The following is a 27,249-nucleotide window of genomic DNA, read 5'->3' as shown; positions in this document are numbered from 1 at the left end:
CTTTTCTGGCACGTCTCCTCTCCTTGATCGCGACTTTATCACTTATTCACAGAAGGGTGTGAACAACAGTAGAGTATCCATGGCACCTTAATCTGTATTGACCAGGCCTGGGAGTTTTCTTTCCGAGTATCTCCCTGTATTCTCTCTCACACTGCTAGGGTTTGTGTGTGTGTGTGTGTGTGTGTGTGTGTGGTACCTTGCTTATTTTCCACTTTTGATACACTCCATGATGGTATTATTGTTGTTGTTGTTGTTTGTTTGTTCTTGTCCCCACCACTGCCATGACTGTTTTTGTGATGGCCACACCCGGCCAGCTTGGCCCCTTGTCAGGATTTCAGCTCTCCTTCTCTGGGGTGTCAGCTGTGGTGACTTCACTTCTCTCTCTCTCTCTCTCTCTCTCTCTCTCTCTCTCTCTCTCTCTCTCTCTCTCTCTCTCTCTATCTCTCACCACTTTACCTTCTGGTTCTCACTGCCCTCTTCGTGGACACGCTCACTGGTTTGTGTTGTGATTTGTGCACTCAAGAAATAGGTTGTGAACATCCACCCTGGATCAGGCACTGCACAGGCCTAGGGAAATTGGGGAACAAAACTTGTCTGACCTGGGGCTCAAGTGAGGCCTGTCAGGTAAGAGCACAGTCGTTAATATAATAAGATTCAGGCAGGAGTGTCAGGGGCAGTCTTGGGGGCCACCTCATCTTGTAGGGATGTTTCTGAAGCCTTCTCTGAGAAACCTATTGTACTACTACTGAAGACCAGACGCGCTTTATCCAGAGGGAACAGAAGAATAATCTAGGAACACCATGTGCTGCAGAGGACAGTGAGCGGAGTAAAGAGACAGGCTTTGAATGCACACTTTACCTCAGCACATTGTTCCATGGGCAAGAGTTGTGGGGATTTCAGGCCTCTTTTGGCTGCTTCTGGAAACAGGCTTTCTACATTTCCGGGGCCTATCAAGAGGCAGGCCCTCAGGACAGTGGCTGTGGTGCTTGTGATTTGCCTTTGGAGCCTCTGATGGCTGGACTCCTTCACTGTGAGTTGAGAACAGCAGATTCAGCTCTGTGGCTTGGGGTGGGGATAGGCTCTGGGATGGGCAGCTCCCTTTGGGTCCAGTTGGCTGATTATCCCGGAGCAGGCTCGGCGGTCCAAAGCACAGGTTGCGAAAGGCCTTTCTTTCCTCGTGAAGTGCATGGATGTAAATACTGGTTTATTCTGGAGCCGAAAGACACAGACGTCTTGATGAAAGGCCCCCAACATCTGAAAAAGCTCATCCCGGCACCACATCCTCCGGGAACAGCCGCCACCACCGCCCTTTTATTAAGGCACGCGGTGGAGGATTTGTGCCTCTGTGGGTTGTGGGGCTTGGCAGGCAGCCACGGCCTAATGTGAGAAAGGCCTATGGGAGGACCAGCTCTTTGAAGCAGAGGCGGGAGGCAGCTACTGCATGTGGCTGGGGTGTGGCCAGGGATACTGCATGCCTCTCCCCTCTCCTCTCTCTGACTCCGCCAGTCCTTGAGCACACCGCGACTGCTGCCAGACCTGTGAGATCTTTGCTGTGAATCAAGAGGCTAATCTCATGAAGCCCCAGAGAGTGGAATAAAGAAACAAATCCTGGGGCTGTAGGAAAGGCGGCATAATGGCCTGCCTTGCCTGCACTTGTCTCTGAGACTCAGCTGGGACAATGGCAGGTGACTTCCACCTTGTCCCTCACTTATACCTCTCTAGTAATATCTATGGTTTTTTTCTCTGTTTTTGTTAGAGATTAGCAGCTGGGGACAATATATCTTGTTATATACTTGTCTGTGAAACCTAAAGTGAGTGATTGCACATGGAGGGAAGATAGTGTTCCCAAGAGCACATAACTGGGTCAGTAGGTCTGTCTGTCTGTCGTCCTCCCATCCATCCATCCATCCATCCATCCATCCACCTACCTATTGGCTCTTCTATCCATTCATCCCTTGCTCCAAAGGTGGCCCCATCAGCAATCTTGCATGTTGCTGAAGTTTGTGTGGATTTATGTTGGGCACATGATCAGACATGGAGTTGATCAAGCATTAGGCACATACGTGTCTTTCCTTCCTTCTGTTGCATGGAAACAGGCTGTGCTTTTCCGTCTGTGGCTGAAAATAGCAGATATTTATTTTCTTTGTTTCCTTGGGTCATACTCCAGTCTCCTCTCTCCCCTCTCTCATTTTATTTGAGACAGTTCAGAGAAACCAGTGTGCCATTTACCCCACTTCTCACAAAAGATGCATCTCACATTTTAATTAGCATATAAAGTAATTGGTTTCTCTATGACATTGGAAACTCATGTGTGTGTGTCTGTGTGTGCATGCATGTGTGCACATGTATGCGTGTATGTTGTGTGCCTTGTGCAGGTGCATGTTTGTGTTCAGGTGATTGTGGTATACATTAAGGCCAGAGAATAACCTTCTTTATCATTCTTAGGAACGACAGCCTCCCTTTCTGACCCGGAGCTCACGAATTAGCTAGACTAACTGGCCAGCAAGCCCCAGGAATCCTCCCATCTCTGCCTCCTCGGCACTGAGATGACAAGCATTTGCTATCATGCTGATAGCTTCGTGTGGGTTCTGGGGACTGAATGCAGGCCGATTTACTTGTTAGGTGAATTCATTACAGACTGATCCACCTTCCTAACCCGTCCTTATGGAATATCAGCACATCTTTGCTTTGGCTGATTCTACCCCACCTCCATCTACCCGCCCGTCTCCTTACACCTTCAGTATTTCCTTTCCATGTTCACATCATATGTACTCTATTATACCATCCAAGCTGCTCCCCCATCTCCCTCTTGCTCCCACAAATAAATGAAGATACAATGTAGCAGCTTACCTTTCTGAGAGATGGCGCTGCAGGCAAAAGTACGGTTGCTGCTGCCTTCTCCTTCTGGAGACCGAGAAGCCACTTGCTTGCAGATGTCTGTCCAGACCTTTCTGGAGTCTGAGAGCACGTATTCCCTTACATCTTGGGCTTAGGACTCTTCCCTGTCCTGGCCCTGACTCTCTCACCACTGTACCACAAGTTCCAGGATGAGATGAGAGACTGCGAGCTGACTACCCATGGCAATGGATGCAATGGGTCACACCTGTGTAAGCCTCAGCAAAACCCCAAGAGGTCGGACTCAGAGTGCTTCCTCGTTGCTAGGTATAAGGAGTCCTTAGGTGCCCCAGAAGAAGGACAGGAAAGCTGTGCATCCCTCCCTAGAAGGTGACCCCACAGGATGGGCAAGATCTCTGTGTCCTCCCCTTCCCAGGATTTGGGACTGTGGATCTCTTCCCTTTGGCTGTCCACCTGGTGGCCTCTCATAGCCATCATGATGGGCAGGGCCTGAACCAGATTACAGTAGAGGACAGAGCTGAGAACCTTAGGTGGGGACAAAATTCCCCCACGTAGTGGCCGGAAGTGTTGTGCTAAGCCACGAGAGTAGTGTGGGCATTTTGGCTCCCCTTCTTTCTACAATGGAAGATGTTTCTCTTAGGTTAGACAGGTTGTACTTGAGGATGTGTGTTGTTTTCTTTCCAAACAAAAATGCATAAAGCTTAATTCAATGCTTTAGCAAAGAGAAATCGTTTAAGAGACAGAGTTTAGGCTTCTTCTGCTTGTACTGCACTTGTTCTGCCCTCTGGAGGCTGGAGCTCCGGAGATTCCCAACACAGCCTTCTTGGCAGGTGCCAGGGGCGGGCTCTTAGATTACAAGGCTTTAGTCAATTGGTCCTGCGATTGTTTTACGGTGAGAGTGACAGTGATGGATTGGGCATGAATTTAAGAGAACAGTGATGGATTTCCTGCCAGACAGCCATTTTTATGTGGTCCTTTATCATTCATCCTCCAAAAAAGTGAGACTTCTGATTTAGAAGCAAATGTTGTAATGAAAATTTACTGTTACCAGGTACTCTAACTTGTGGCCACTAGAGGGGGGTAGTGACCAGGTTTCCTTCTGAGTGGTGTATGAGACCCTCCTTTAGCAAACTCTGCCAGGCCCTACCAAGAGCCAATGAGACCTGGTGAGTTACCTCTAGAAGAGCAACATTGTGGCAAATGTCAGGAATCATGGCCAGTTTCTTCCTGGTACAGCTGTTTCTCATGCTTGAGCAAAGACAGCTCATCTTCCAAGAGGCATTTCTTTCTTTTTAAATATTCACTTGGCAATTCCATATATACACGTTATAATTCACATCCTTTTACTCTCTAGTATCCCCTTCACTTCTTTTTGACCTCCTTATTCTTCCCCCAGTGGCAACGCCATCCAAAAAAATGATGCTCCCCACTTGCCCCCCACCCGAAGCAACCGTTTGCAGTCCTCAGCTAAGGGGCTTTGCTTAACCATATTACAGTTCATACAGGGTGAACAAGCTTCAGAATCTGAACCTTCTGAGCGCCAGTGTGATGCCTCAAATGGAAAGTTCCACAAATTCCAAATCTTACTGCGTAGGACTGATTTAAGTTAAACAAGTATACTAAGGGTAATATAAAGCCCTGTGGTTTATGTAAAACAAAATGAATTTGGGTTTTAGATTTGGCTTTTATGTCTGAAAATAACATGTATTTCTAAACTGTCTGGAAAAATCTGAAGTCCCAGTACCTCTTGTATCAAGAATGTTGGATTAGAGTCCCTGATGTGAGAATCTTTGAAGTTGTAGCCTAAGCATGGGACAAATGGCATGTTATACCAGCATTAACGATGTGACCCGTGTCTTGATAGGCACATGTGGTCTGACACATTAACTTACGAGAAGGGGACACATTTTAGGTTTCAGAATAGGTGTGATGGCTGTTAAAAGCACAACTGATGGATAGATGTATATAGAATGTCTTTCTAAAATTCACATCCTAATATAAAAATAGAAGGTGCTGTATGTGGATGGACGCGATCCACAGGGAAGAGGGGACAAGATAAGGTAATGGGAGGGGAAAGAGAGACACATATGTGTTCTCCTGTGCAGAGCGGGCTTGGGGAGTAAGGCAAAGTAATGAATGGGTGTGTATGCAGATCAGCAAAGTACAATGACACAAATATATGAAAGTTTTATAAAGAAACCTGTTATTTCGTATGATTACATTAATTAATTATAATAGCTAAAAAAAATAGCAAGCATTGCCACCTTTAAAAATAAGTGTCTAGAATCACAGAAACCTACATTAGTCCACAAAAGAAACAGCTTCCAATGCAGATCAGAGGATAATGGCCAGTGGGAGGTTTCGTATGCTCTGCTGGTGTTTGCTATGCAGGCAACACCATTTATTTCCCCGGCAATGTTACGATGATTAAAAAATCAATTTGTGTGAAGTGCAACAGAGCACGCCCTGTATTTGCAGCACACAATAGACGGGGAAGGAGGATTGAGAGCTCTATAGCAACCTGGGTTACATAGTGAGGCTCTGTCTCACAAAGTAGGAAAGAAAGCAGGATTCCTCAGTATGCGTGGTCTAAGGGAGATTTAAAAGAAGTTCCCTGTGTACAAGCTAGTGTGACATGCACCAGAGTCCGTGGTGACAGAAGGGACGTCTGTAAATAACTCTCTGGTCCAGATGCTTGGCAGGACTTTTCTTAGCTTCGCTGTATCATCTTCCCCCCTCTCAGAGCCAGAGTGGGGCAGGTTTCTGGGAAGGACCCTGAAGGCAAGAGGGTTACTGCGCAAGCTTGAATGAGGCCCCCAAGAAGCAATGGAAGGGTCCTAGCAGCCTGGCACACAGTGGCTCATCTTGTGCTGCTCCAGGAGGCAGACCTGAATCCTACACAACTGGATCCCTAGAAGAAAGAAATGCCATAGTCAGATGGTATGCCAGGCTGTCCTAGGACACACAACTTCCTGGTGAGACTCTTAGTGTGTGTATGAGTGTGTATGTGTCTGTGTTTGTGAGCATGTGGGTGCGTGCGTGTGTGCGTGTGTGTGTGTGTTGGGAGGTTGACCCTGCGACTATATGATCCAGAATGTGATGATCTGGAAACCCTACTCCATGCCTCCTTTTCTTGGAATTTCCTTGTCCTTGTTCTGTAACCGAGAAAATTCCACAGATGCTTAAGGTCCATTTCATGTATCTTACAACAGGAAGGCCTTCTGTGTGTCCAGGCCACACGCCAAGGAATTTGTCCACAGCTTCCCAATTGCACTGGCTTTCTGTCATAATCTACTTTATTTGATTTAGGGTTTTGTCTTATTTTTGTTTTTGTTTTGAGATACGGTTTCTCTGTAGCTTTGGAGCCTATCCTGGAACTTGCTGTTGTAGACCAGGCTGGCCTCGAACTCACAGAGATCCGCCTGTCTCTGCCTTCTGAGTGCTGGGATTAAAGGTGTGTGCCACCACCACCAGGCTTGGTTCAGGGTTTGATGTTTACTCTCTTCATTCTCTCTCTCTCTCTCTCTCTCTCGCTCTCTCTCTCTCTCTCTCTCTCTCTGTGTGTGTGTCTGTCTCTCTCTTTCTCCCCCTCTCCTTTTTGGTGAAGTCCATCTGCTTTAGTCTGTGTCTTGTTTTCTGCCTTAAATAAGCACAGGCTCCGTGCATTATTTCCTTTTCCACAGGAGTCAGCCTAAGGTCTAACTGCGGGCATGGTGGAGGAGAGAAGGGGCGAGGCTGGGTCAGGATTAGTTTGCGCCTGTAACAAGAGAAGCTGAGTAGACACTCATTCTCAGCACTCCATGGCTCTGTTCACACCCTGCAGAGAAGCCTGGCCCTCGAGCGCTGTCCTGGCAACCTTGGACAGTCATGGCAGTTGTAATATTCTGACCAGTATTTAAGCCACAGTGGACAAATGCCACAAGGGTGCCACACTGTCGCTGGCCCAGAAAGGACCTGGAAGGAGAATAGAAATGTCCTCCTGTTCAGTTCTGTAAGCTATTCTGTCCTTTCATTCATAGCCTAATAAAGCAGTTCATACCTCGGCCCATGTCGCTGAAGCCAGTAACCACAGTTTTCATAACGTAGTGCTGATGCTGGTTTTCATCTTGCTTATTGGATGAATAAGCAGAAACGTGTAAGTGTCTGTGTAGCTCCAAGGAGAATGCTACCTGAATGAGGTTTTGTTGTTGTTGTTGGATTCTTTTTAGCGCTTAATGTAATATGGATATGTCACCTCACCTTTGTTACCAAATCTAAGATGCTTCTTTGAGCTTGGGTGAGAGCTATGAGGGCAGAATTTTAAGGATTAAAGTGCAGGTAGGCTCTTAGTGGTCTCTTTGGCCTCTTCTCCTCATTGCCCAGGCACCAGCCAGCCTCAGATAGTTTTACCTGTTTCTGAGAACTTCACAGACATGAGTAACTAGAGCAGCCATGGCCCAGTACAGCGCTCTTGTTCTCACGCTGCTGTTAGGTGTCGTCCATTAGCCCTTCGCCTCCGGAAAGGTGACCTACGGTTGACAGATACAGACCAGCCAAAGTCCCTCTCTGGTGGCGGAGGAGAAAGCCCTTCTCTGTCTTTGGCTGCTGTCTTGATTTTGCTCTGCTGGCTTGACTCCTCTGCTCCTGGAAGCAGTCAGAGATTCCCAAAGGTTAATCCTTCTCCCCTTTCATCACTTGGTCTGGAAGCAGAGACACTCACCTCCGTGCATCGCAAGTGGCCTTCATACCAGCCAAGGCAGAGGGGGAACAGCTTGGCTTTGCTGTTGCTAGGAAGCACAGCCATATTTATTTTAGCAGTACAAGAAGCTTTTTAATAACACAAAAAGCTATAGGTTATTCTTACCATAATGAGCATGTGCTTTTCTGGAAATATATTAAAGCATAATTATCTCATTAAGTCCTGTTTTCCAACAATCATTAAATTAAAAAAAATCACCTAGGAGACAGGACAGGGGTGTAAGAAGCTCCAAATGAAAACAAGAACAGAAAGGATTCCCACAGACGCAGTTTATTTCAGGTGATTGTGAAGCCATTGTCTGTGAGGCAGGTGCTCAGCCATGTGAGTGCCATCCCCATGTGTAACCATGGTCTGTGAGGCAGGTTCTCAACCCTGTGAGTACATCTTCCCCCCTCCCATGTTTAACCATGGTCTGTGAGACAAGTGCTGAACCTTGTGAGTTGTGCAAGGTGGTCACACCCCTTTCATCTGTGCTTTATGCTTTTCTGGACATTTACCAACCTACATGTTCAAGATATTGGCTGGATGTAGAAGATCTGGACACATTCCTCATCCCTGAGAGAAAAGGAAATTATGTAAGTTCAAACACCGCAGGTGCCATGAGCCCAGAGTTCAGGAGGGTGTGGCTATCTCCCCCCCCCCAGGCTAGTCAAGGAGAACATGAGAGGAATTTGAACTGAGTTTGAAAGGACTAACACCATCAAACAAACAAATGAAGCTGACTAGCAAGGAGGGAAGAGGCCCAGGGTTGATGAGATGTTCTCTGTGATCTGGTGAATGTAAACGAGCAAGAGAAGAAGGTCAAACTCTAGATTTCCAGAAATTCTGATTTGATACCAAGAAATACACTTTTCTTTTTGTTGTTTTTAAGAGAGGATCCCTCTAAGTAGCCCAGGTTGGCCTTGAACTTGTGCCCCTTCTGCTTCTAATCATTAGGATGAGCTTCCATTTGAGGTACCAGTCAAAAGGCAGGAGTGGCCTTGATTCTAATCTAACTACAATTAGGAATCTTTCTATGATTACATTGGGTAACTTCGTGTTGTAATGGAGCTGAGTTCTGGATAGCACTACCCAAGAGAACCTGCTGTAGGACAATGGTCTGTACCTTGTCACTTGTATTTTAAATAAATGCTTATTGGCTAGTATCCAGGCAGAAAGTATAGGCGGAGCAACCGGGAAGGAAGTAGAGGTGGGGCAATGAGAATTCTGGGAAGAGGGGCCTTTCAGTCTGCAGTCGTGACCTAGACACAGAGGAAGCAAGATGTGACTGCCTCACCAAAAAAGGTACCAAGCCATGTGGCTAACACAGACAAGAGTTATGGGTTAATATAAGTTATAAGAATTAATAAAAATCCTGAGCTACTAGGTCAATCAGTTTATAATTAATGTAGATCTCTGTGTATTTCTTTGGTACTAAATGACTGCAGGACCAGGAGGGACAGAAACCTCTGTCAACAAGAACCTCCTATGTTTATAAAAGGTTCTAAATTGTCCATTGTAGTGGTCACCAGCCACGTGTGCTAGTAAGGCTGTACAAGTGGGTTGAAACTTTATTTCTCTATGATTTGCTTATGCTATTTAGTTAGCCATGTGTGGCCAACTATTACCACCTTCCAGCTTTACTGGAAAGAGTAGTGAAGTTGCTGGCTTAGCTGACAAGAAATTGGAATAAATTCGACTTCAGAGAGAGATCTGATCAGAGGGTTCAGATCTGCTGTTGACAATGAGTTGAAATGCTAAAACATGTTTTCAAGGAGACATTGAACTACAACTGCTCCCCCCCCCCCATATACACACATGAGACGGCCTGTGCCAATATGCACTCTTGTGGCCTCTCGCCATTTTGCTATGCTGATTGACTGTGTGAACCATGCACACAGAACCTGCAGGAACATACCGGGAGCCAGGTGGATGAATCAGAAAAAACTACTTCTATATACACTACAAATGATGAATGTAATGAATGCAAGTACATTGTAAAGACAATGCTTGAGGCCCAATTCCTTTGTTGTTTTATTTCATAAATATAATATGTATGTAAATGTGCATATATATATATGTTTTGTGTAGATGTGTGTGTGTGTGTGTGTGTGTGTGTGTGTTAGTGTAGAAGATTATTGCAGAGTAAAGAGAGCACTCTCAGGGAATGAGAGTAGACAGTGTCCAAAAGGACCATCATGCTGATCCACACTCAAAGTAGACAACTTTTTGGGGGTGATTTTTTGTAAAATTGATTGACAAGTCCATTTGAATTGAGTCTTACATGGGGAGTCTTTGTTCTTTAAGAAACCTCCAGCTAGATAGTATTCTTATAAGGCTTATAGGGTTATCTGTTAGTGAACTTCTGGGTCAGGGATATGACACAGACCCTATTATTTTGAGTAGTATTTCAAGTCCTATAGTTGCAGTCTTTGATTGTTACAAATTATTAACTATGAAAGGGGGTGAAGCCCTAATGGCTTTAAATCCTGCTAAATCAAACTGGGTATCTAACCAATCCCATTAAGAACTGAAACTCAGAGTCATTTAGGAGTTGGAAGTCAAGTTCATCTGAACTGCTTCTGGTTGACATGGGCATTGAAGGGTTTAATAAGTACCACTCTTGGTACTTAGCAGGCCTTGGAGGATGATCAAAGAGACACAAATCCATGGAATCAGACTGCTGAAGGATCATCTGAAGCTGAGCAGACTGTACTTGACAGCAGATAATAAGACAGAAGTTAGACACACAAGGTGTGAGGCTTCAACAACCACTACTGAGATTGTGATGGGTGTAACCCCTTCACCATGACAACTGGAATCTCCAATCTAGAGCTGCTGTTCGCTAGAGAGGATGGTGGTGTCGACATGGCTTGAAGTTTACTTCATAGCCAGGCCTTAAGAAAATACCCACTTAGCAACCTAAGTTAAGATGAAGAAACTAGCTTTGGCGGGATTAATATGCTGCTGTAATCAATTCGTAGAGACCCCTTCAAGAAGAGCTGCCCACCATGGAAATCAGAAAGTTCTGAAACAAGGGATGAGCTCACTCACCCAAAGTTACCTTTCGTATTGTCTTTGGTCCATGCAAGGAATTTCCATTTCCATATTGTAAGTCAGAGACCAGTAAACACACAAATGTCCCTGGACAGAAGACAGACTAGCAAGGCATGGCGTTTAGCAGCGGATGAGCAACAGCAAAACTCTTATTTATCTCCTCATTTGAACAGGTTTTAAGGCCACTTGGATATTGAGCTTCCCAAGGGTCTATGGGAGACACTTCATCTGGAAAGGAAGGTTTTAGTCAGGACTGATGAATGCAGCTGGCAGTTTCTGGAACCTTGATGATTGCATCTTCAAGATTAACTCAAGTCTCTGTCCCATTGATGATTGTGTTCGAGCTGGAAGCCAGCTGGCACTGGGGGCTTCCTCATCCCAGAAACAACATCTGGGATTCTGGCCTGGAGTGCTTTTAATCTCAGAGCAGTGACCGTCCAAGACCCTATCTTGTCAGACCAAGGGCAAGGGGCCTCCTGAGGATGCCTGGTCTTTGGCTGGTTCCTCCTCTACTGGCTGGGATGTTGACAGACCCAACGTTTATTTTTAGTCTGTTTCCTCTAGGCGAGAAGCCAGAGCAGGAGAGCTTAAATCTCTGTTTAAGAATTTAGAAGTACTACATGAATTTGTTTTCTCTTTTTCTAGAAACTTTGGCATCTTTCCCCCCTCTCTGTCCTCTACATCCCTGTTGTTACTAAGTCCTTTACAGAGAAAACCTGAAGAATGGTCAGGTAGTTCAACTGTCAGAGCCTTTCTGGCAAAGCTCAGTGTAGGCAGTCGGTCTCCCTGCTGGCACAATGAGAGCCAAGTCTCTTGACAAACTCTTCATTTATTAGAAAACAATCATGACAAGGGAATGTTGTAAAATCAGATCTATAAAATCTATAAATCACAGCAACACTAACATTTATTAAAGTCTTGCCAGTTAAGATATATATATATATGCACATAATATTGATGCATATCAATTAAAGAAATGATAGTAACAACCAAGAAATGCCTATCAGTACAGTGCCACATGTCATAAACTACATTTTTCTTGTACTGAATTATTATGTGTGTTAAACATGAATGGAACAATTGAGCAACAGTCATTCCCCTCCTGAAGATGATTTAAAGTGCATTTCAATATGCTTTTAGTTTTCTGGTCATAAATTCCTTTGTAACAAGCAAAAGTATGTATAATTATTTGGTTATCTGTTCCATCTGTCTGGATGTCAAGTTCATAGTATCAGGAGAGAAGTTGAGGGTGATACAAAGTGAATCTAATCAAAGTCTACCGGCAGTTGCAATATAGACTAGAAATATTTTAGTGGAATTATTTAAAAAACTAAGACCAATAAATAGGTTGAACACTGTGAACTTCTCTGATTGCTTACCTTCTCTTCCAACTCTAGTTCCTAAATTGTGATTTAAATACAAATGCATGCTCCTTTTGATTTTTTTAGTCATAAGATGCATTAATTGTAAAGAGTTAAAAAAAATAATGAGAGCTATAATTTCTCCATCCCAAGCAGACCATTATGAATAGTTAGGCGTGTCTGTTTTAATTTATTTTGTTTCTGTGATTATGCCATATCAAATCTTATACTGCTTGCCCCCTGTTAATCTACCCTGAATATTTTCCATAATTTTAATATTCCCAAAACACTGTAATGACTGTAGAGCATTTCATTGGACTGCCACCAGAGTTTGTTTAAATGGTCCCTGTTGTGGACAGTGTTATTGCCTCTTTTCTCAGAGTCCATTGTTCTGAAAATCCTTGTATCGGAAGTCTCTGTTCACATGGATCACGACTACTCTTTTAGGTGTACAATTTCCCTGCTGAAAAATACGAATATTTGTCCCATGCCATTTCCACATAACTCCATCATTTACCAGGTCCGTGAGATGTCTTTCTACCTGGTCCCTGCCAGTGAGGTGTGCGTACAGGGAAAGGCCTAAAGCAGGGATGACAATAGAGGAAGATCTGCCAGCAAGGCTGGTGGCAAAATCGGAGTGTGAAGTGGATAAATGCAGCGTTTTCTGGAATGAACACTGAAACATGAAAGGAAATGAGGTCCTTAAGGATGCATAGGCAACATGGAGTGGCTATTCTAAGAACGAGATTCATCTGGCTTTTCTTTGGAAATCTAGATGTACTGTTCAGCCCAAAGACGTGTGCACTCAGAACCTGGATACATTTGCTGGAATATAATTCCACATAGTAGTAGTGAAGCTGGGTTAAAGTATGAAGAAATGCAGCTTTGATCACTCCAGAAAGGAGAGAGCTTCATTTCTCAGTTGTGGCCTTTGCATCTGACGCAACAGTCATCAGTGATGTGCAAAAGGCTCCTCTTGTTTCTGCCCTGTGTCTCATTTGTCTGTTAGTCTCGTTTCTCAAGACTGCCTGTTTGAATGCTGGACTACCCAGGTGTACTGCACTACTATAGATTTTTAAAATATAGTTTCTGCTCTTTCATTCTTAATCATAACCAGATAGCATCCCAAGTAGTACCCAGTATTAAGTCACCTTTGTCTACAACCCATAGATTACATGCCCCATACCACGAGAAACATCTGTGTGTTGACTCTGGATGGCCATGGTCCAAGCACTTTTCAGGTTCGTATGTATCATTAAAATCTCGATTATTTTTATTCATTCAGCCTTGAAATTGGTTCAGCAAGAAATGAACTTGCTGAACAAAGACCTGAAATAATTAAAGATTAGCTTAATTTTATTAATCTTGGAGTTCTCTTACATAAACGTCAACTCAAAATTGTTGAGTGGTTCATTTGCCTATAGAGCCGAGGCTTTTAGCATGATATAACAAGGAGAGTGTGCTCAAAGTCAGGAGGCCGACTTTGATTTGTTCTTTCCCTGCTTATGAGTATGAATTTGAGTACATCTGTTTACTGGAGTAAAACAAACCTTCACTTAGAACGCTGGAGCTCTACTCGGCGGGCCTTGTTTATTATTCTATGACAGACAATCTGCCAGAGCATTTTGTAATCTGTTATATTCTGTCCTGATGCAAATTCATTATTCTGTCTGTCTAGTTGAGATGTTTAAGAACTTGTTTGCCTTTAAACACATTTCAGCTTAATTGATATCTTGGTCATTCATTTTCACATTTCAACTTCAACCCTCTTCCTTGCTCAACCTAACTAAGCATCAGAAAGGCTTGCTTTCTTGGGGCTGTGTTATCCTGCCTCATGCAGATGAGACTGGGATGCAAGACCTTGCAAGAGGGAATGCTAATTGCACACCCCAAAGCCATGGGTTTTCATGCTTTTGTCAAATTGCTCAGTGTTCTTGGCTTTGTTATAGTAGAACCAACCATTCTTGTGTTACTACAGTCACAAATGACAGCATGTTGCTGATGTCTGTGCTCCACAAGCTGCCCTGTCTCTAGGGTAGTCTCTAGGTTCAGTGGCTGTTTACAACCATAGTCATAAAGTCAAATCAGATATTCAGTTGCTCAGTGGCTCCAGCCATATGCCAAGTCCTCAGTCACCAAATACAGGCAGTGGCTACTTCTTTGAACATTAGGAATATTAGAACATTGTTGGCAAGGCAACAAATTCTTCTGGATAGTCCTCTTAAAAGAAATGAGTGTTCAGAGGTGTTAAGTACCAAAATGTTCATCACAGTGATTCACAGCATTCAGAGATGTTAAGTACCAAGATTGCCTACAGAATTTTTATACTAATTTTTACATATCCACCCAACCTGTTTTTACAGCTATTATTTCAAGTGTTTGATAATTTGATGAATTAAAGTGATATTTTCTCTCTCTTGTGACCCGTAGATCCTGTGTGACAGATATGTGTGAATGTCCAGTTCATAAAAACTGCTATTGTGAGTCGTTTCTGGCATACACCCGTGCCTGCCAGAGAGAGGGCATCAAAGTCCACTGGGAGCCTCAGCAGAGCTGTGCAGGTAAGAAAGCCCTGGAAGATCCATCTGAGAGGAGGTCCCTGCCATGGCCAGGATAACAATGGAAAGGGGCAAGTAGAGGCTGGCGTGAACAAGCCACATTCCTCCTTGACCCTAAGGAAAGCCTGTTGGTGATCCAACTGGCTCACAACTTGATAAAACACAGGAGCTTCCCATGGGGCAGAGGAGACAGCACTAAAGACAAATGCTTCGTGACATGCACATTTTACCAATTTAAGGATTTCCACTGTTGCAAAATCTTCCCAACTTCAAGCAAACAGCTGGATGTGCTTAGGACATGGACAGTCACAATTAGCTTAGATCATGTGTGGAATGAAGGAGCTTCAGGACCATCACAGTCATCTAAGGTCTTCAGGAGAAATATGACCAGTTATTATAGTTTTTGAATAAACCCCAGGACAGTGACTCGTTCCCTTGGAGAAGACGGATTCCTCCAGCAGTGCTTATTAGCTCCTTGTCCCTATTAATTAGCTCATTTGATATATGTAAATAGATGTCTCTCTTCATCCAAAAATGCTGCAAAGTGGTTAAGCACTGGGCATTGTGCTTGACGCTGTGGGCACTTTGATGAGTATTAAGTGATGAGTTTCTTGTCATTGAAGTGTAGCTCTCTTATGCGAGAAGAAGACAAAAGCAATAACTTATAATAAACACTTACAAATGATAGTTGAGTGTGGAGAGAGAGACAGACAGTGCAGAGCTGTAGAGAGCAAATGGAAAAGGGGCGGATAACTTACTTGGACAGTGTAAACAGGAAAGCGTTCTAATAAAGATGATGCTTTAGCTGAAGGACTGAGGGAGTCCAGACAAGTTCCTTGCATGAGAAACAGGCTGAACATCCACAAAGCAGCAAAAGCAGTCAACCCAACCAACCGACCCAGGATTTCTCACACTGGGAAGGAGTCGGTTCTGAACTGATCTGAGGTTCAAAGAGAGGGGAGCAAAGATGAGAAGGGGTCAGGAGGAGACTGGAATGTACAAGTTTTCCAGACCTTGGAACAGAACCGAGCTTTTATTTTAGGGAAAGTGGAAGTGGGTAGGGGTGTCTAAGAAAGTTTGTTTTACAAAGTTTAGTGCATAGAACTAGAGTGAAGGGAGCCCATATTGAACACAGGTGGCTGAGGAAGAACTATTGAATGAGGTGTGGTATAAAACGGATGTTGTCTTGGATTAAGATAATGAAGAGAAGGGGATATTATTGTATTTCACCTTATCAAGATGTGACTATTGGTGATAAGTGTGTGGAGCATCCTGAAGAGTGTCCAGTTCACATATGTAGAGTCAGTGACAGTCAGTGGCAATTAGCATTGAAGGTGGCAAGACTGAATATGTGTCATCTAAGCTCAACTGCTCGGGAACTTTTCAGTGTAAAGGGCCAGATTTGCCAAGAATTAAAAAGCATGGAATTTTTGTAATGTCAGGTAGTCCTAACAACCTTAGCTCTAAGCTCCAGTAAGAAGGCACTTTATGCCACTGCTAGCTTCGGAATGTCTTCATTAGTAGAACATAGGAGAGGCAGTCTGGTTCAAAGAATGGTCAAGTTTTGCCTTGAGTGTGTGTTTGCAGTGCACAGGCCTCAGGTTAACTTAAAACAGTAAATCTCAAACTAGCTAGAATTAGAATCGCTGAGAGGTTAAAAGCCACACGAGAAGCCCCATGTACAGAGAGCCTACTTCAGTTGGCCTGCATACCTCTAAGAACTTCCCAGGTAGGTGACTTTTACCTGCAGTACTAGTTGAAGCCATTGAGTTAATTGAATGCTTTGTTAGGCAGTCTTGTTGCAATAGGGTGACGGATATGCTAGTGGTTCAACTCCTGGGTGATATTGATTCAGAAAGAGATCTTGTCTTTTCTCTACCTTTGATATACTTTCAGTTTTGCTCTCAACTTTGAAAATCCAAGTGTAACTTTTACATCAGAGTTTCATGTCCACTCTCGGTGCTCCTTATCTTAGGGATGTATTGGCCCGCTAAGAGTAGCTCACATTATAGTACAGCTGAGGCAAATGAGAAGAGATACAAGAGGCTGACCTCTAATCTAAGGCTCCTATGCTAGGTCAAATATGAGAATGATACTTGTTTAGGTTTGGCCATTTTTAGCCATCTAGGCATCATTAGTAATCTTGGCCTCCTTCCTTTGACTTTTCCTTCCTTTAAATCATTCAGGAAAATGAATAAAAGAGAGGGAGGCCAGCACCTATCCATCCTGGTGTAATAGAGGGCTCGGCAGGGTTCTATCCATTGTCTTAGCTGTTGTGGTGCTTTGGTTTGGATCTTATTATATACAGGGTATAAGAACCCTCTCCTTCTGGCCCAGGCAGTCCTTAGCTTCATTTCAGTGCACATGTTGCTTCTGAGGACTACACTTTTCATGTCAACACTTTTGTAGCGGCGTAAATGAATGCAGACAGATTGTAAAAAAAATATATACAGCTTTAATGGGGGAAATAGACTTACAGTACCACGGTTCCTGAGGAGAACAGGAAGCAGAAGGGGTGGCTGGGCGCATGCTCAGCAGATTTATAGGTAAACATTAGCCCGAGGCAAACACGCCCCCTAAGGCTGGGCTTAACCCTACACACTTTTATTTTAGGGACTGAATCTCTGAAGCTAAAATCATTTTAGTGATAGAAAAGGAATATGGTTTCAGTGTTAATTCCACAGATTTGAGGAGAAAGACCACTGATCCAGCTTATGGCCAAATTAAGTAAAACAAACAAGTCAAACCAAGTTTTTTTTCCCCTTAATTTGTGTTTATGAGCTATCTTTTCCAAAAGGCAGGGTTCAAGAGATCAGCATTAGACACAGATGAGATGAGGGGTTTTATAGTTCAGGAGTAGGGGGTGTCCAAAAGGAAATTTGGTGGGCAAATGGGTGGGGTTACAGTAGCAGAACATAAACATAAAAAATTGGTCATAGTAGCCTTCTGAAACAAAGACATGGCTGTCAGGTAGTCATAACAAGTTGGTCATAACAACAGGTTATCATAACAACCTTTGAGATAAAAGGTTACCACTTCCTGGAACAGATAGTACAGAACCATTTGAAGTTCAGGTTACAGGTGGGGCAAATCCCAATCCTTGGGAAATAACTTGAATTATAAACAGGAATGAATCTAGCTTGTGTTTGCTGTTAGGAGGCTTTCAAGCCTAAGGTAGAGGCAGGCTTGCTTGTCACCTGAAAGGTTCCATTTACCTTTCAAAATTTGCAGAGTCATCTGTGTGAAGTGTAACTCCATCAGAGCAGACAATGCTGTGCACCCGCATACACCCAAAGGCATGCATGCACACACACAAAGGCATGCACACATCCACAGACTTCCACAGATTGTCAGTAGGCACATTGAAAAGATAGACTTACGGGACTTGATGCATCTCTCATAGAGCTTTATTCAAATCCATTGAGAACATTGAAAACTGAAAATCCAGTTTACTTGTTTTCAGCTTCCAGGTCTGACTCATGATAGCACTTAAAGCTACTAAGGCAGAAAAGTGTTTTCTAGTGTGAAAAACTTGAGAGCTGAAGAAATAAGAAACAAATGAGGCAAGAAACAGAGTGAACAAGTGACATTGTAAAAGTCCACCTGGATTTTAACACTGTCCCTACTGCTGGCTTGCCTCCACCTATGCCAAGAAGGAGGCTGGAATTCCAAGCCAGCCTGGGAAGTGCTACGAGCTAGAGTGAATGCTTACGTGTTTAGTAACAACTATCTTTAGATTCTGTTATTTTCTAAGCACCTTCCCTGTTCTGAGGAGTGTACTCTAATTTTAGGTTGTATTTTATCTTATCTCATGCCCATGAAAAGGATGTGGTAACACTATGAACTCCACCATGTTTTATTGATAAAGATATCGAGACTTAGAACAGTTAAAAATTCTACAGAAATTGAAGAAGAAAATGGAAAAGCTGGGTTCCAAAGTTAAGAGATACCATTGTAGGAATACAGAGGACCAAGAGGATTAAAGTATGAGGGTGAATACAGCTGGCTCTGATTTTACACACACACACACACACACAGACACACACACATTTATTGATTCTTTGTAAATTTCACATCATGCAATCCAATCCCACTTATCTTCCTGTCTTCTCCACATCCACCCTGTGACCTTGTAAGAAACAAATTTAAAAGAAAATTTAACAGATTTGCCCACCAAACAAAACCAAATTTAAAAGAAAAACTCAAAACCAAGCAAAACAAAGAAACAAAGCAAAACCAAAGATGAAAGAGGAACCTTGTCATGGAAGCTGTAGTGTGGCCGTTGAGGCACAGTTTACCCTTTAGTCCATTCGTCTGTCCTTGCAAGTGTTCATTGCCTGGAGTCAGTCATTGGTCTGGCTGGAGAGCTCTGGTTTCTTCTACTCCACCCATAATGGGCTCTCACTGGGACTCCTCTTAGATATCCTGCTGTTTCCTGTGTTGTGGAGATCCTGCTGCTTTGGATCTGTAGGTTTGTCCCCTTCACATGCTCCAACAGTTCATAGATTCGGTAGATGTTGCGGTGGGCCACCTCATAGCCCTGGTTCTGGGCCTGGGGTGGTAGATAGGGTGGTCAGCTTGCTTGCTTTCCCTCATCATCACTACCTGGAGGAAGTCTTCAGCACAGCATCAGCTAACTAACCCGATGCAGCCTACAGCAAGGAGCAGGGCCAGTTCTCCTGTTCTCAGCCCTCAGATCCGGGTTACGCACATTCACATTTCCAGAGCCTACTCTACTGTTTTGTCCAGTCAATGTGCAGGACCCTCTCTCCGGATTGCTGTAGGGTACATGGGGTAGAGGGTATCACCTCGCATGCCCTCAGGGCTGGCTCACCTGCGGGCCCAACAACAGGCTCAGCTCTAGTGTGCTGCGCAGGCAGGATGCCAGCAGGGACTTTATTAGCATTAGTCAGTTGATTACTGCTAGCTGTTTCTTAGGACCCTCTGAGTCCATAAATGTGTTAGGGTATTGTCTCTTCGATCTTACATTGCCATCCTTAGCAGGCTATCTGCCACCTACCTTATGGCGGACAATGGTTGTCTCTGTACATGTGCCAGCAGGTTTGCCAGCTGGGAGAGGTGCTGGGAAGAGCAGCCCTACATTCCTTACCACTGTTCGAGTGGTTTCTTTTCTTCCTTGTTTGACTCTACAACTCACAGCTGTCTCTGGTTCCTCCCCTACATCCACTCTGCTCTGATGCTAGATCTCGAACTTTTCTGTGACTGACTGGATGTCTCCTGTGAATTCAAGAGGTGTGGTTGGGCATTGTGACCTTTGGCATCCAGGTGAGAATGGAGCCAAGAAGCAGCCTAGTTCCAGACATCACAGGGAGTGGCTTATTGAACAGATCGATAAACTTGCACTAACACCTTTATGTGTCCTGTAGTTGATGGATGTCCCTGGGGGATACAGGAGTACTAAGTCTTGATAAGTTGGCAGTTTCCTAATTTGAAGAAAAAAAAAAGACTTAACGAAATGAAATCTTGCAAAGGCATTTGTACAAACCAAATCATATGTGTATTTTAAAATTGTCTTTTATGAGCTTGAAAAACAAATGGATTCACAGAGGGTAAACTAGGGCTCCAGTGGGTACCACTTTCTAGGATCCTCTGGCCGCAGTGCTGAAATGAAGACAACCTGATAGTGTCATCCTGCAGGTTATAAGCCATCAAAGCTTTCTCTTTGCAGGGCGTTGTGTCTTCTCTGGCCCCAGGCTAGTTCTCTTCCTCTCTCTATCACCATTCTTCCTCAGCCTACTCACCTCCCAAGTCAAGGATCGTCCCCTCTTCCCATGCACACTGATTCGACCACTGCCCCCTTGCTTCCTGATCTTGTCCACGCTAATGTCTGATTCTTGTACCTCTGTGCGTGGGAACCTCTTTCTAATGTTTGTGGTCTCACAAGTCCCTACTGGTTGTTGTTTTGCACTGCTGGTCTTCAAGCCCAGGGCCTTGTATGTGCTAAGTACACACTGAACCATGTCTCCAGCCCTCTGCTCACTTTCTAGTACCTCAGTGGCCTTGTTTTCTCTAGTGTCCCTCAATCCCCGCTTGACCCTCAGTATTGAGTCAGTATTTTTGGTGTCACTATTCAGGACTGCGCATCTTACATCATATGACGAATCTGCTTGTGTCCTTGTCCCCTGGCTCTGTGACTTGATGTCAGAAATGAAATCCGGATCACATCTGCTCTCCAAGCTTAAAAGAATACATGTATTGGATACCCGATAGGTGTTTGTTGATTTATTTGAATTGAAATTAAGATGATATTTTATGATACATCTTGTTTGGTCCTTTTACTTCATTCTCTGCGGTCTCCTTTCTACTCTAAGACTGCAAAAGACTTCTGTTCTTGATATGGGAAAAATAAGGGGCATTGATGGAACAAAGTGGTGGAGCTAGAAAAAAGAATTGGGAATACAGACCAGAAGACACGGAGTAGGTCCTCGCTGTAAGGAAGGGAGGCCATGGGAAGAGGAAATTCTTCTGAGAAATGTCCCGCTAAGAAAACTCCAGCAAGACCTGAAGGGGACAAGGCATTGAGGGGATGAGATCTAAAAGGCAGCAAGGAAGCAGGAGTGTGGAAATGAACTTGAACATTGGCCAAAGGGAGCCCATGCTGGAATGGAGTTAACAGTTAGATACCATTAGAATGAAACCATCAAAGGAGGGAATAGATAAACAAGCAGTGTAGTAGGTGCTCACTGAAGTGTTTGCCTGTACTCGGTCCTGTGTCAGAACCCTGGGCTATAGTGGGTAAGGGCTCTGCCCTCAGGAGCCCAGACATCAGCAGTTCATGCCTTTCAGCTGTGTGTCATGGTGACTCCTAGAATGGTTGAAATGTATACCTGTGCAGGTTTCGCTGCACACTCAGAACAAATCATGAGACATGTGACTAGAAGCTGATATGTTTCCAAAGAGCTACAAGGGAATCCTATGAGCTTCTCTTAGAATCACATCTGCAGAGCTTGAAACACAGTGCAGCTCACGTTTAAACAAAACACACACACATACACTCACACAACAAGTACTCACATACACATGCATACACACAATCCTCACACACTCACTCACATTCACATAGTTCCGTACTCAAACACACCCACATACACAAACACACTTTCATGCACACACACACACACACACACACACACACACACACCTATGTACATACACACCAGAACTGCACTGTTGCTGGACAGTTCAAACAAATGAGCAATTGCAGGGCTGTGAGACACAGTGACAAGAAGCACATGGCGGTTTTCAGGAGCTATTTGAAGGAGGTGACATTTGAGTTAAGATAAGAAATTAGATTAGGTGAAGAGTTCGAGCCGATGATAATAGAGCTGTATAACTGAAGAACAGGGCTAAAACTGGAGTTGGTGATGGAAAGGGGAGAGGACGAGAGAATGTCAGGGGAACAGGGTACCAGGCAATTTTAGTCTTTAGTGCCAACACCAAGCACAGGCATCCAAGAGATAAATGCATCTCATTTGTAAGGGGTTGGCGAGGACCAGAGGGGCACAAGGTCATAATCCTAATAGACAAAATGACCGAGTGGGCTCTTGGGGGAATGAAAGCTGCCAGGATGTCAGGAGGTATAAGGACTGGTGAAAACTCTAGAATGAGCAGCTTCAATAGAGCGGAGGGTGAGGGAGATGGGTCTGTAATGTTAATGAATTACAGAACCGGGAAAAATGACTATAATTTTTTCCGTAAACTTTGCCATTTAACAGGAGGAGAAAAGTAAGTTTGCTAGCATGGGGACGGCTCTGCCAAACAGAGAAGAAGATGAATGTGCAGGCAGACAGATGGCACAGGGAGCTACGGGAGGGGATAGGCGAGAAACCTACAGTCGACAGGGCTGGGTGCAATGAGAGGCCAGAAGTAGGTGTGTGGAGGAGCTAAGAAGGCTCATGACCCATGCAAGCCAGACACCAACAGTGCTCATGCTGTGGACCAGGTTGTGTTCCAGTGGAGTGTGAGGAGGACAATGATAGGGAAACTCCCTTTTTGCCCCTACTTTGGTAGCAGTGGCTGTCCATCTCTGTGGTGACGGAAGGCTGAGTGTAAAAGCTGTTTACAGGCAAACCTCCATCCTGACGACATTGTTAAAATCACCAGTCTGTCTGCGTGGGCAGGGGAGCGTTTATTTTAAATAACTGACATCCTGGTCCCGCCTCATCACCTTTAGAGGGTCTAATTGAGTTGATCTAAACTGCGATCCACAAGCTCTACAATAATTGTCATTTCCAGTTATGACCACCATTGTTTCAGAGAAATGTAACTACACTGATGCACACCACATGTGGGCTGATATCCTGCTAGGGTGTTCCCAAATTATTAAGCATGTGCAATGGATGCAGTATTCTGATAATCAGTGGAAAAAGAACTTTGAAAAGTTCAGTGGAAAAGGTATCACAGATGCACAAATCAGTAGTGTTATAGGCAGAGAGTGCTGGTCTCCATACTCCCAGTTCATCTATTATCTAACATCAGAATAAAGAAAAAGTTTTTTCCTTTAACAGTCTGGAGGGGATGTGAAGTTGAGAGAAAGAAGAGAGAGCAGAGGTAGAAAAAAGAAGGGAGAGGAGAGAGAAAAAGAGAGAAGAGGGCTGAGAGAAGGGGGAAAGATAGGGCAAAGGAAGAATATGTGTATGTATATGGGGGGGATGAGGGAATTTAGGATTTTTACTCTTTGGATTGTGGTAGTGTCAGTGGTGTTGATGATTTCAATGCTTGATTAGAATCATGGTGGATGACTCTAAGTGTTTTCTGACAGCCGAAGGAGCAGAAGTAAATTGTGAAAAGTTTAGCCAATGGATTGTTAAGTTACACCATGGACAGAGGTCATGTCAGGGAGTATAACACTAAGGGATAGAATAGCGGCTTTCTTATTCCCTGTATGATTTTGCATCTAGGCACACTCAAATCGACAGGAGTGTGTTTAGCAGACAAAGTATTTTAGAGGCTATGGATATGCTATAAAGAAATAGAGAAGCATAGTATCTTGCTCTAATAACAGAGAAGCTCTTACCTCCTCTGGCCCAATCAGGCCAGCGAGGAATTAGCTCTTGAAACCTGGGGACAGAGAGAGTCCTGTAATGAAGAGTTTCAGAAAGGAGAGATGGCCTATGGCAACCAACTGCAGGTCAATGTGAGGGGTTGAAGCACCTGCCCCATTCTCTATTCCCTTCGATCTCACGGTGGTGGTAACCATGCACAGAAAGAAGCTGTGGCCTCCCATAGAGGACAGAGCACAGCACAGAAAAAATGAGGAATGGTAGAGAGGATTCATAGAGACAAACATAAATTGATGTGGGAGTGACTTCTTATTAATAAAGAAACTGCCTAGACCCATTTGATAGACCAACCCTTAGGTAGGCGGAGTAAACAGAACAGAATGCTGGGAGAAAGAAGCTGAGTCAAGGAGTCATCATGATTCTCCCACTCCAGACAGACGCAGGTTAAGATCATTCCTGGTAAGCCAGCTCGTGGGCTCCACAGATTAATAAAAATGGGTTAGATCGATATGTAAGAGCTAGCCAATAAGAAACTGAAACTAATGGGTCAGGCAGTGTTTAAAAGAATACAGTTTCCATGTATTTATTTCGGGTAAAGCTAGCCGTGCGGGCGGCCGGGTGCTGGGGACGCGGCCTGCCGCTCCTATTACAAAAATAAATGACCACTTGCCAGCCTCCTTCATTTGTTGAGCAAGTATTTATTGATGGCCTTTACAGCTAACATGCTCTGTATCCCCCTAAATGAGCTAGTTTCTCAAGCTACTGTGACGGGCCAGGCAGAAAGCTCTGTTCTCAGCAAGCTTACATTACATTACACTAGAGCATTCAGGTCAAAGTAGGTGTGAGGAAGAAGGGAAGAGAAGACCATGTAAAAGTGTAGAGAATACTACGCTCTTTTAGGTAGGAAGTCACAGTTGAGGAGACACCTCAGAAAGCTAAGAGGCTGAGCCAGGCATGGGAGTCAGCAAAGCTTCAGTGTAGTGTAACAACTAGTAACATCCACTAGTAACTCAACCTCTGACCTGAATCAGACAGATGACAAGTGCTGGATAATTGTTCATATTTAATAACTTTTTAGTTTGGCCATATGGACCCATAAGAGACTAGATACTAAGTAAACACACCATGGTTTAATAGGGACCCATGAAAAAACAAATTTGAAGTCAAATATTAGTGTGTGACACTAGATTTTCATGTGTGTGGTTGCACGTGTGTGTGTGTGTGTGTGTGTATGTGTGTATGTATGTGTGTGTGTGTGTGAAGGATGGAGGTCAATGCTGTGTTTTTCTATGTGGCTAGCTATCTCAGCTACACAGGCTGGTGAGAAAGCTCCAAAGATATGCCTGTCTTCTTCCCTAGTGCTTTGGTTACTTACATGAGCTCCTACAGCCAGCTTTGGGGTGCTGGGAACCTTCACTAAAGCTCTCATGTCTGTACAGCAATCCCTTGACCCAGGGGAACCAGCTCACCTGCCCCAGAGTAAAATATTCTGTAGTTGGTAACATTCAAATGATTCCTAAACCTGTTTCAAACAGCTCATACGGAAGCACGTGTGGGAAACAATTGATCACTCTTGACCAACCATGTCTTTGCTTGCTTGGTTCTAACTAGAGCTGTGGGCATTCTGGGGGCCATCACAGAACTTGTTACACTTGTAATACTTGTTACACTTGTAATACTTGTTACACTTGTAATACTGTTCACTATTAGTTAAATATGGACAAATGCCAATGCTTATGGTAATTTTAAATATATCATTCAAAAGACTCCAGGTAAGGTCTGTAAAAAACCAACAGTTGTGAAGTCTATGGTCATAGGAAGGCTACCTGTTCCCTACCCCCTCACTGCAATGGAAATCTGCACTTCGACTGTGGCAGAGTCTATACTCTGCCTAGAGCCCACAAGACTTGTCTCAAGAAGGGTGAGCTAGCATGACCTTTTATTCACCACAACCCTGTTTCCTCTTTTTTAGCTACTCAGTGCAAACATGGTGCTGTGTATGATACCTGTGGCCCGGGCTGTGTGAAGACCTGTGACAACTGGAATGAGATTGGCCCATGCAATAAGCCATGCATCGCAGGTTGCCACTGCCCAGCAAACTTGGTCCTTCATAAGGGAAGATGCATCAAGCCAGTCCTCTGTCCCCAGCGATGACCTTTGTTCCAGTCCATAAGACTTTGAAATCTAGTGTCTTTGACACTGACGTGGAAGAGCCAATGAAGGACTGTAGTGTTTGTGTGCCCGATTCCGCAAATACACAGAGTATATATGTGTGTAAATATATATAGATATATTCAAAACATTTCATCATTTATATAAACTATAGGTGGATTATTATATGTATATTTTTTGCTATAAGACATGTATTATTTCTAGAATCCTAATATCTAAGCCATTGGATGCATCATATAAATATACAGGTGCTTTTAATTTAATAAGGTGGCATGCAGACCTATCAGGTGTCTTTCACATTGCAATCATGTCATTCTGAGGACTTTTCCTGAGAGCCCTCATGCCTGCCTGCATTAATTTAAGAACTGGGTCCGGATCTATGAGTGGGATGGTTTTTGAAGAAGGATACATTGTCTAGGGGCATTTTGTGTTTCCAAAGACTGGATTGTATGTCAGAGAAAAATGATTGGGGGCAGGCCCTAACGAGTGCAAACCCAGGGGGAGGCTCTCAGGCCTCATTGGGTCATAGCTGGACATTGTTTCCAAAACTGGACAGTTGCCAGGAAATATGTATTTTTTTCTCACTAAGGTATTGCCAAAAATCCAATTTATTTCCTTTCATTTTTGCATATCCCATGAGTCTCCTCATTATTTATGCGTGTGTGATGGATGTGGCCATTGGTATGTCATGCACTGAAGTCCAAGGGTGTCCGGATGACATTTTATTGAGCATGAGGAGATAGTTGGAAAAATCATTGCCCAATGCATAAGGAAATAGTCATTTCTCTGAAACCCAGAGCAATTTAGGATGGCAAATCCACTCAGTAGCCAGAGGCAATCTCCATTTTGTCACCATCACACATACAGAGTGACAGCCTTGGCTGTTCTGCACCGCCGCTGTCCACTGTCGCTTGTGGACAGTCATGGGTTGCAGGTCTGGGGCAAGAAAGAGGGATTTTTCTGGCCACTTGTTGAAGCATCGTTCCAAAAGAGAATTGTTTCTATATTTGCTCTAATTTACTGATGCTACTAATAGTAATTGGTTCTTGTTTTCTGCTGAATGTGTAAAAATGTCAAAACCAAAAACCAAAAATCACCAAACCCACCGATGTCAAAAAGTAAAATGTTCTGCATTGTAGTCAATAAAGGGCTTAAGATTTAAGCAAATGCATTTTTTTTTCTGTCCTGATGTCCTGCGTTGTATTCTGTAAATTAGCTAAATTAACTCTGGTTGTTTCATTTAAATAATTTTACTTAGATATCACTTATATGACCTACATCAGCTTTCTTTTAAAAGAAACCACATTTTGAATAGAAAATAGTGAAAATTTGTTAAAGCACTCTCCTTGTATATCAAAGGCACATATGTTGATCTTACATACATTGCTGCCACTTGAGGTGTTAATTTGCATCTCTCCCCCCGGAATACTTCTTGTGTGTGAGTCTGTGCACAGTTAATCTCAGTGTCATGTGACTGATGGCACCAGGGCATCTGGCCCTATCGC

At 43.8% G+C, this 27,249-nt stretch overlaps 1 protein-coding gene across 2 annotated transcripts in view; it reads left to right on the top strand.

Annotated features, from left to right (window-relative positions):
• Positions 1–26,911, top strand: part of Bmper (BMP binding endothelial regulator) — a 263,284-nt gene extending 236,373 nt beyond the window's left edge. For both annotated transcript variants that reach the window (XM_075966511.1, XM_075966510.1), the window contains 2 exons: positions 14,422–14,552; positions 25,545–26,911. In XM_075966511.1, the coding sequence (XP_075822626.1) occupies positions 14,422–14,552; positions 25,545–25,726 (313 nt within the window). In that variant the 3' untranslated portion in view covers positions 25,727–26,911. The remainder of the gene's footprint in view (positions 1–14,421; positions 14,553–25,544) is intronic.
• The last annotated feature ends 338 nt before the right edge of the window (positions 26,912–27,249 follow it).

This window comes from Microtus pennsylvanicus, chromosome 3 (genome assembly GCF_037038515.1).
Source record: "Microtus pennsylvanicus isolate mMicPen1 chromosome 3, mMicPen1.hap1, whole genome shotgun sequence".
Classification (NCBI taxonomy): domain Eukaryota; kingdom Metazoa; phylum Chordata; class Mammalia; order Rodentia; family Cricetidae; genus Microtus; species Microtus pennsylvanicus.
Note: the sequence above shows the minus strand (reverse complement) of the source record. Positions and strands in the feature narration are given on the sequence as shown.